Raw genomic sequence first — 10522 nt, 5'->3', positions numbered from 1 at the left:
CGGCCCCGTCAGTTCTCATTTGTACAGACACGGCTCTGGGGCGTCCGCAGCTCCAACCACTGCAGGACTGAGGGGACAATGGAGCTGGGCCGGGTGAGCGCTCAGTGCCGGGCTGTGGGACGGCGGGGACACGGAGCTGCGTCCACCCAACACAACCAGGAGCCGCCACGGGTCCGATAGAGGAATGGTTTATTCAAGGAGCAGAAAGAGCAGCAGCCACGTCACACCTACACGGCCTTGTCCCAGTACCAACTGACACAGCACCGCACTGACACTGCCAGCACCTGTGGAGTTCTCTGCATTGATCCCCAAATGCTTTTCTTGCACCACACACATAGACGCTCTGGGTTCCTAAGGAGGAACCTCAGTGTACATCAAGGTAGAACAGGACGACACTGAGATCCACCCAAATCCCTTCCATCCTCCCCAGCCCACAGCTCCCACTGCAGCCCAGCAGCAGCTACCGGGGCAGTGTGAACATTGGGTGCTGCTTCCTGGTCCAGGACAGGGCTCTGGAAGAAGAGGGAACTCTATGGGGATGGTGGCTATAAAGAAGCCATAGAAAGCTGCTGTTGTGGGGATGACTGCCAAGAATGCACCCTGAATGAATCAGTGTGGCTGAGGGGTTCACATTGACCCTCTATTTAAAGTCAAAGCGGATGGGAAATGAGGCAGAGGCACTTTGGTCCCTGGTGAGAAGCATATTAGAACCCAGCCTCAGCGCACAGCACTGCATTGGTGTGACAGCAGCTGCTCTAGCTAAGAAAAAACAAGAGATGAGCTCTGAAAGCAGATGGAAGATGGGGAAAGAGGGATCCAGACCTGACTCAAACCTTTGAGACTGAAAAGCAGTTGGAAAGTTCTTAAAGATTCTGCTACCAACTGTTTCTACACGGGACACAATAAATGCTACCTCAGTTCTGAAGCATCAAAGGCTTCTGGCAAATAGTGCCCTTGACAAAGCTCTGAGTATGGTGCTCCCCATGCCCACAGTGAGCAGCTCTGCGCTGCCCCACGGCTGCTGTAAGCTGAGAGTCGGGTATGGAAAACACCAACATTCAGCGTGAATGTTTTCCTTAGTCAAAAAAGAAAGGGCATAAAGGGAAGTGATGGTCAGTGCAGCCAGAGTACAGCAGGACGGCAGCCTGCTCAGTTCTTCTTGCTGCTGGGGTTCTTACTGTTGAACAGACTGACTTTGTTGGTAGATGCCACAGAAAGAGAAGGAGACTCCAGCTTCACCTTATCCAACAAAGTCTTCTTTATGGCTGCTGGGGAGATCTTCTCCTTGTCTGCCAAATGCTGCAGCTGCCTGCCATGGGGTGGTAGAAGAGAGAGATGGTAAGGAATAGAAAGAGAGGAGTGTTGATGGCTCTTAAGGATTTCTCAGTGCCCACCTTGTTCGGATACAGGAAGCCTCCACAGCATTGATGAGCAGGGAGCGAAAGCCTCCGCTCTCCAGGAAGTGCAGGGCATGAATGGTGGCTCCCCCAGGGGAGCAGACGTTGTCCTTCAGCTGACCTGGGTGCTGCTCTGATTCCAACAGCATTTTGGCAGCGCCCTGTGGCGAGGAATAGAAAACAACAATCAGAACTCTGTATGTTTGTTGAAATATATTCAGTAAGGGAACTGAAATCATTTTAAACTATAAGACTATAAAACTAGAAGGAGTCTCAAGAGCATTTTGGAGGAAGCAATACTAACCAGCAAAGCCTGGGCTCCGAGCCGAACAGCCAGCCTACGGGGAAGCCCCATTTTCACACCTCCATCAGCCAGAGCATCCAGGGCAGTGAAAGCCTGAGATCAGACAGAGGAAAAAAGGGACTGAAAGTCTCTATTCTGAGACCGGTGTTCTTACAGAAGGCAGAATCCACAGCTCTAGGATCACACTGTGACTCCTGTCACTTACAAAGACTTGACAAAAGTCAGCCCCTTTACTGCACTGCTGCCATGCCATGCTTCTCTCCCACCAGCTCCAGCTGAGATGTAGGGAGAATGGAAGAAATTCAGCTTCTAGGTCATCCTAACAACAGGCCCAGATTTTGCAACACAGATGTGGACACTGCACATTGGTTATGGACTTCAGACCCATCCAACTGGTAATAGGCTTTTGTTGTTGACCCACAGCGGTCATAAACTGGATACCTGGATTACATGTTCCATCAAGAACATCAGTGATGAGATAAAAAAACCACACACTGAACATGCACAGACTTTCAGTGCACGCAGAACCCACCAGTGTCCCCAGCAATTCCATGAGCTGAGAATGCAGCACTTACATACGCAGGGCCACTGCCACTGAGCCCCGTCACAGCATCTATCAGGTCCTCTTCCACCTCCGTGCAGAAGCCCACGCTGGCCATTAGTTGTTCCAAGAGCTTCCCATCCTCCACGTCTGCGTGAGTCCCGGTGGCGTAGACTGTGGCACCTTCTCGGACAATCACAGGGGTGTTGGTCATACATCTGATCACTTTAGGTGTGGGGCAGAAGGCAGAGAGTTTCTTAGGGTAGAAAATCATTAAAGATAGAGAGAAAGAAAGAAGGAAAAATAAATAAATCAATCAAGAGCTTTAGTGCATACTTGGCATTTTAAACAGTAAGGGGATCCCAAGAGCAGAGGAACAGAGAGACTCCTGTGCACCAAATTCCCCCCTTTAAGTCAAAGTGGGCAAAACTTAAATGTGAAATCTTTAGTCGCAGCACCAAACAACACAGAGCAGAGCTGCTGTGGGGTACAATATCCTCCACAGCTGCCCCCATTGGCTTTAAAACAGCTTCTACAGACACCGAGCACAAAGTCTGCAGAAATTCAGGGGACAAGACCCACCTCTGTGGAGAGAAAAAGCGATCTGAGAGCATTTCATGTCATAAAAGAGCTGCCATGGGCAGTACTGCAGCTTATTCCGATGACGCAAAGGTGGCCCAAAGCACCCAGCTGGGCACAGCACCATGCTGTGCTGGGGGCCACAGGCAATGCTGGGCTCAGGCTTGAGGCCCGGCCCTCACCTTCTCGATGGAGCTGATGGTGACACCGGCAGCGCAGGAGACCACGATGTGCCGCTCCTCGATGTCAGGCCCCACCTCATCCAGGATGAAGGGGATGATGGGGGGCTTCACAGCCAGGAACAGGACGTCGCTGCTCTTCACTGTGTCCTTGTTGCTCACGGTGAAGTTCACTCCCATTTTCTGCAGCGATACAGACAAACCACGGCTGTGACTCGGGGCTGCCGACCCAGAGCAGCTCCCAGCCACCCGCACTCACCCGCAGCCCGGTGACGGTGGGCAGCTCGGTGTCCGGGGAGCTCGCCGTGATCTTGTGCGCTGCCAGGACCCCTAAGGACAGACAGCGAGTCAGCTCGGCCACCTCGCAGGGCATCTCGATACACCCCCCAGCCCCACAGAATCACAGAATTGTAGGGGTTGGAAGGGACCTCTAGAGATCATCGAGTCCAACCCCCTGCCAAAGCAGCTCCCTACACCACATCACACAGGTAGGCATCCAATCGGGACTTGAATATCTCCAGAGAAGGAGACTCCACCACCTTCCTGTGCAGCCTGTTCCAGTGCTCTGTCACCCTCACTGTAAAGAAGTTCTTATTAAGGAACTTCCTATGCTGTATTTCATCCCATTACCCCTAGTCCTATCCCAACACACTACTGAAAACAGACCAGACTCACCACTACGGCTCCCACCCCTCAGGTATTTATAGACCTGGATCCAGTCCCCTCTCAGCCTTCTTTTCTCAAGGCTAAACAGACCCAGTTCCCTCAGTCTCTCCTCACAGTGGAGATGCTCCAGGCCCTTCGCCATCTTTGTGTCCCTCCGCTGGACTCTCCAATAGATCCCTGTCTGTTTGTACTGGGGAGCCCAGAGCTGGACACGATATTCCAGATGGGGCCTCACCAGGGCACATTACACTCACTCACCCCCCGCACTCACCTGCCGCCGTGAAGCCCCGGGCCAGGGCAAAGGCGAGCTGCCCGGCCCCGATGAACCCCACGCTCATGGTGCGGTGCTGTACGGTGCGGTACGATACAATACGGTGCGGTACGATACAATACGGTGCGGTACGATACAATACGGTGCTGTACAATACAATACGGTGCGGAGTAACCCAACCCCACCTGTAACCGCGCCGCCGTCCACGTGGCCGCGCTCCGCTCACAGACACGGTGACGCGGCACTTTGGGGCGGGGCGAAGTGGCGCAGCCAATCATCGCTCTGAGGAGGCGGGGCCACGCCGGCTCTCCGCCTCTCAAGGTCGAGGGGCGGGGCTTCGGGCTGATCCCTCGCCAGCGATTGGTGCAACTCGCTCCGGGTGTTGCATCATTCAACGCCAACAGCCCGGGGGCGCCAGCTGCGTTTCAGCTCCGAGCCGCCAGGGGGCGCTGTGGTTCCGCCGCAGCCGCGCTCGGATCCCGCTCCGTTCTGGAAGGTTCGGGCCCCGCCCCGGGATGGGGGCGGGGTGTGCGGGGCTCCCGGTCACCACTCACTAATTAAGGAGGATGAGCTCTGCTAATAAAGGGCTCTTAATTAACACAGTGCTGCTGGTTCAGCCCCATGGCGCAGATAGGGGCTGTGTGTGCAGATAGGGGCTGTGTGTGTGCCCTGCGTTGGGCAATCTCATTCTTTCCAATGGTTTGAGGGTTTGTAACCACCAAAACACGAGGTTTGGCTTATTTTCCTCCAGGAGCAGCTCGTCATCCTCACTCCCTCCATTTGCTGCCATTGTGACCATGCGAGCACTGTGTGCTCAGCCCTTGGCTGGCGGATGAAGGGCTGGATGAACGGGCTGTCCTTGGCAATGCTCCTCGGTCCATCCTCCACCCCTCGCTATCATCATTTCCATGTTACGGCCCATTTCCACCCCATCCTCCCCATCCAAATATTGCCCCCATGCTTTGTTTCCCTTTGGCCTCATGTTATACCAACCTCCCCCCCTCAATGCTCTGCCCTTGGAGAAGCCATTGGCCTCATCTTCCAAATCTCCTGCCTTAATGGCAGCTTGTGGAAGAGGAAAAAGCCCTTGGAGGGCTGCGTGGCACATTCCCCTTCCAATAGATACCAGCTCTTGTTTCTCTGCCTAATGGTTCCAGCTAAAGGACGCTCCTTAGGGCTGTAGTATTGTGCAACGCAGCCCCTCCCAATGGACCTTTTTCCTTTGCTTTTCCAACCCCACACGAGGCAATAATGAAAAGTCTCTTTCCTTCCTTTTAATCCTGAATCTGCTACAAAGAAGGTCATCCCAAAGTGCTGGCAGCCCAGGCCATGCAGGAGCTGTGCATCAACATGAATTGGAAAGCAGAAGGGCTGCAGCTTGCCGAGATAACAGCTGCACAGTGAGCAAAGGGAAAGGATGCAAACCTCTGTAGGTGCAGATTGCAAGGCTGCCATTCAGCTTTATTTTAATTTGCTTAAGAAATGAATCTCACTCCTGTCAGTATCAGCTTCTTCTGGGTTTGGATCCAGTCTATCTGCCCTGCATGAGAACTCGGGCTGCTTTAGTGTCTGCCTGACTGTAAGTGAGGAGTTGTTGAGCTAAGCTGGGAATCTGAGCCGTGCTATGTGGGACTTTTATGGGTGTTTTGTCAGGGATGGGCCCGGGGAGCACAGCTGCTGTGACACAGAGAGCTCAGGAATCCCACAACCTGATCTGCTCCCAGCCAGCACTCCCTGTTCGTTACCATGACATGCAAGGCTTTTTCATATAGGTTTGCTCATTGTGCAGGGCTGTGACATCCATTCATCTTTGCATTCCCTTCATCCCCACCTCCAACCCCAAAACTTATCTTTAAGCTTCCAGGAAAATAATATCAGTAAATAAAATCAGTATGAAGAAGCAATGGCCTACGAACAACGCAGGTGTTAGATAGAACAAGACCCTCTGCTTTGTCCAAGCAAGGATGTCTGACTGCAGTTTCTTTGCAGTTTGGATCCATTCTGCACCATTTCTTGGCAATAGAACTCCAGTTACACAAACATTCGTTCCTATAAAGGCTTGGTGTTAAATAGGACACCCCGTGCTCCCCCTCAAGGTGCATTCTTGGGTTATTCCTTTGCTGTGCTAAACAGGGGAGCGGAGGGAAAGGAAACCATCACAATAATATCACAGCTATGATGTTCTTCTCAGAAACATCCCGACTGGAATTTCCCACATTTGCAAGTATTTCATGTCTCACCACACAGCCCAGACTAACCCAAACTCCCAACATTGTTTTTCATCTCTGGAACTGCTGTTCCTTGATGCAGCTTTTAACTTTCCCACTTCCTGGGTAGTCACTTGATTATAGTTAAGTGTTGGTAACAGTTTCAAAATCTTTGGTGTCTTTCCTAATATTTGGCTCAGCATTTCCAGCAGCTCACAGACCCACTATTGCAGCAAGCATTTTAGTTTTGCCTTCTGGAGATGAGAGGCCATTTCGCATGCTTTGGACTGCAGGATTTCTTCACCCTGGCACCAGGTGGCTGAAGCAGATGCCGACTGATGGGGGTGGGCAGCTGATCCGCTGTGGGCTGTGACTGTGGGCCCACTCAGCCCTGGCCATGGGCTCTGGTTCCTGGCCCAGTCTGTGCCTGTCCTCGATGCATCCCATCTCCTGCTGCTGCTGCTGGAGCCGGGCCTCAGATGTGGGATACGAAACGGATGCGCTGGGAGTACGCCAGGTCCACCACGTAGAGCAGCAGGTTGATGTAGGTGAAGATGGCCACCACCAGCTGGCTGTCCCATGGACACCTGCCCTTGGCACAGGCGCTGGGGCGCTGCGGGGAGCCGTACTTGCTGTCAAAGCAGAACACCGGCCAGATGACGGCCGCGCTCACGTACAGCAGGACAGCCCCGAACGTGTAGACAACCACAGAGCGCTCAAAGGGGAAGCACAGCTGGGCGGTCTTACCTGTGACACTGAAGGCGACCACCACCACCGTGACCATAAAGCAGAAGCTGTAGACGGCCACACACCACTGCGTGGCCACGTATTTGCTATACTGGCTGTCATTCACCAGCGCCCCAAAGATGATGCAAGCCACAAAGGCCTGTACGATCTTCAGGAGCCCAGAGACGGTGGCCATGTAGCTGGTGACCTGTCCTGGTTTGGCTCTGGTCAAGAACACCTCCACGCCGTACACAATGAACACGAGGCCGGCGAAAACACTGGCCGCTATGCGGAAGTCTCTCACCTCGCAGGTGATGGGGTAGCAGCCGAGCTGCACAAAGTACAGCGGGTAGATCACTGCTGCCGTGACCGACATGAGCGTGGCCAGCATGGCGAACGCCGCTGTGAAGTTCCCCCAGGAGATGCTCAGACAGCTGTGCAGGTGCGTGAACTCGCAGGTAGTGATAAAGACTGTGACAGCAAAGCAGAAGGTCCAGACAAACATGCAGAAGGTGCCGTAGGCTGCGCTGAATCCCCCCTGATGGGCCACCAGGCTGAACGTGGTGCATCCAAACATCATCTGCAGCAAACGAACTATTCCCACCGGGGATGTCACAGCCGCGGTGTTCAGATACGGCCCTCCTGTGCTCTCCATCATCTTTCCAGCCCTGCAGACAATGCAATTAAAAAACGAACATCCAAACTTCCTTCCAGGCTTTTACCCTTTGTCCTGAGTCACACCTGGCTCCGGATCTGCAGACAGCAGCTCCAATCCCTGCCTGTCTCTGCCGGTATCCGTAGGTGCTGTGCTGACGCTGAGTGTGCGTCTCTGGCACCGAGTGCTGCTGCAGGGAGGTCAGTGCTGGCTCTGCCCACCGGCTGCTCTCTCGGGGTGCTGCAATCAGTTCCCAGCTCTGAATACTGTCCCTTATTCTGTCCTTTCGCTGCCTGCTTTCCCTCGCGATGGCTGAAAGGATCACGTTCTCCCCGGGGGCTGACATTTATTCCATTTTAGCTCTGCAGCTGTAGCTCTGCTGTGGCGTTTGCAGGAACCCAGGAATATAAATAGGGGCTATATTAATAGTGCTGGAACGAGTCCTGCCCCCCTCAACTGCCGTGAGTGGTGTTATTTAACACTGACACCCTGAGCTCCATCACAGCTCTGGGCTGCCCTCCTGCTCCTCTGGACATGCATTGGTCAGTGCTGCTCTCCCTGCAGCTGCACAGCCCCATGCACAACCCTTCGGGGGGAGGGAGGGGACAGGCCTGGAGGCACCAGGGGCACCGTGAGAGCCCATAGAAGCGATAGAAGCTGACTCACTTCGCTCCTTTTGATCTGGAGCAGTGATATATTTGCATGCTGTGAAAGGCCCCGCTGTGCTTTGGACACCAATCCTTGCCGACTCCTTAAGCTCTTCCCTGTTTTACTAATGTGGGAACCGCTCATTCTTATCTTTCTGAGTGCCAAACCCGAATGCAATTGTTGACAAAAAAAATGGCTTTGATATCCTTTGCTCTGCTTTGGATTCCAATAGGAATGGTCAAACCCCGCAGTTGGATCACAGCTTTCCCCATCGCCATTTACGGTGTACGTTTGCTAAGGATTCTTCACAGCTGGAAAGTCTCATTTCAACTATAAAAGTGAAATAAGATGGCTTGCTGAGGCTTCAGAATGCAAAAAACGCTACAGAAGGGATTCCTCATGCAGCCCACTCATGGCACTGGGCCTCAGCATGGCACCAGGCCACTGCCACACTCCAGCACCCGGGATCACCCCCAACCTCAAACTGCACACCAGGCTGAGGTGGAAACACAGAATTGCTGCTTTGATCCGTTCATGATCCTGGTGTGCTGTTGGGAGGGGTCCGGGTGTGTGCAGGTGGGGCTGCCCCTGGTCCTGCCACACTGTGTGTGGGGCCCGCAGGCACCCTGCTGCACCCACACAGTGCTGCTGTGAGCTGGGGGTGGAGTTGGCACGGTTAACATCACAACAGCCAGGAAATGCACTGAAAGGGCTGAGGGGCTGCGGGGGGGGAAGGTTTGCTGTCACTGATACCTGCCCCTCCTAACCCCGTGATGCTAATCCATATGGGAGCTGGTGCCCCATCCCTGCAGCCAACCAAGGTCAGGGATGGGCTGTGAGCACTGATGGAGCTGCGGGTGTCCCTGCTTAATGCAGGGCTGGCACCAAATGGCCTTTAGGGTCCCTTCTGACTCCAACCATCCTGTGATTCCATGGTTCATTGCTGAGTGCTGCTCCTTACTCCTCATGCCTTCCCACCAAAGTGTTTGGCTGCAGCTGTCCCATGCTGGCTACGCTGAGTCTGGAACTACAGCCATGCCGTGCACATACTTACATCCACTGTCAGCCTTTGATTTCTTAATTGCGTTTTAATTTTAGCTCAATCACATGATCCTATTGGGGACAATTTGTCAGTGATGAGGTTCTAATAGAAAGCATCTCATCCAGTCATGAGATCTGAGGGTACAAACACATGGTACGGAATTCTTCCAGTCTCACCCCTCTTGCTGTTGGCTTCCATGTAGCAAATATCCCTGGTGACAAACTCAGAAGTGTCAGCTTCACAAAGGCTTGGAAAAATTATATTTATTGCACAAGTACAAGAAGAAATATAGAACTGGAAATCACCCCCTGGGTTACAGATTCTGGTTACCAGATAAAGCTGGCAACCCCATCATATGTTTTTTCTAATAAATTAGCCAAATTCCCCCCTTAGCAATATTTCTGAGGGCTTCTGCTCTGTTCTGTCTTTCAAAAGACTATTGCAGAGCCACACTGAACTAGAGATTGCCGACTTCCAGGGAATATTTTCCTGTTTGGAATAAAAAATAGACGTCATATAAGCTCTGTGAACATTCCTTGCCTCTTAGAAATCAGCCTTTGAATTCGTGTTTTAGAAATATGGGCAACCAGCTCCATGGAAAATATTGCAAACTTGAACAGTGGCATTTATACATTTGCTGGCAGAAGCTTTGCTGGACACAGAGCAGGGCACTTGCCATCAAAATGCATCACCCTGTGTCCAACCATTCAGAGAACAGCTCATGGATGCAGCAGTTTCCCTCGATGCTCCCAAGAGAAGAACAAGTGTATGGCAGCAATGTTGGCTGCTATTGAGGTACCAGAGCTCTGCACTGATCGACCCTAAGCAACTCTGGCCCTCAAAGGAATCCCACTCTCAGCATGCTTTCAAACATCCCCTGTATTGAGGAAGCCTCTCAGCTGAGTGCCATGAAAAGTATAGTCAGAACAATGTTACTGTTACATCAGTTATTAAAGCATATAAAATATTAGTAATTCCTACACAAATAATATGGAAACTCCGCTGGTAGCTTTCTTGCATCTCAGTTCTGCTGGGAGCACCATCCATTTTCTCCTTAGCACTTCACATAAGCTGGGTTTTAAGCCCCATCTTACACAGCAGGGCTGCTTCCCAGCATGGTACTGCTTGAGTGTTTGCTGCAGTCCATACAGATAAGGTTGGGACCTTACAGGCAGCGCCGCCTTTAACCTGGGAAGCTCTCTTGAAAGCACATGGAATTTTCATTCGGCCCTAAACTTCTGTTGCTTATGCACTGTGTAACCACACACAGTGCGAGGGAACGCAAAGGAGGTGTTAAGGACCTCCAC

At 52.5% G+C, this 10522-nt stretch overlaps 2 protein-coding genes across 2 annotated transcripts; both read right to left on the bottom strand.

The window, feature by feature from the left end:
* Positions 1-172: 172 nt before the first annotated feature.
* On the bottom strand, positions 173-4090 carry PYCR1 (pyrroline-5-carboxylate reductase 1). The gene is made up of 8 exons (XM_015879900.2): positions 4075-4090; positions 3938-4029; positions 3260-3330; positions 3004-3183; positions 2277-2498; positions 1702-1794; positions 1395-1558; positions 173-1309 (listed from the first exon to the last, which is right to left on the bottom strand). Exons 2-8 carry the CDS (start codon positions 4002-4004, stop codon positions 1150-1152), a joined length of 957 nt encoding a protein of 318 aa, XP_015735386.1. The 5' UTR covers positions 4005-4029; positions 4075-4090; the 3' UTR covers positions 173-1149.
* A 1099-nt stretch (positions 4091-5189) lies between these two features.
* On the bottom strand, positions 5190-9357 carry MYADML2 (myeloid associated differentiation marker like 2). The gene is made up of 2 exons (XM_015880121.2): positions 7612-9357; positions 5190-7538 (listed from the first exon to the last, which is right to left on the bottom strand). Exons 1-2 carry the CDS (start codon positions 7869-7871, stop codon positions 6620-6622), a joined length of 1179 nt encoding a protein of 392 aa, XP_015735607.1. The 5' UTR covers positions 7872-9357; the 3' UTR covers positions 5190-6619.
* Positions 9358-10522: the final 1165 nt, after the last annotated feature.

This window comes from Coturnix japonica, chromosome 18, assembly GCF_001577835.2.
Source record: "Coturnix japonica isolate 7356 chromosome 18, Coturnix japonica 2.1, whole genome shotgun sequence".
Classification (NCBI taxonomy): Eukaryota; Metazoa; Chordata; class Aves; order Galliformes; family Phasianidae; genus Coturnix; species Coturnix japonica.
The sequence above is the reverse complement of the archived record's forward strand: the minus strand, read 5'-3'. Positions and strand labels throughout refer to the sequence as shown.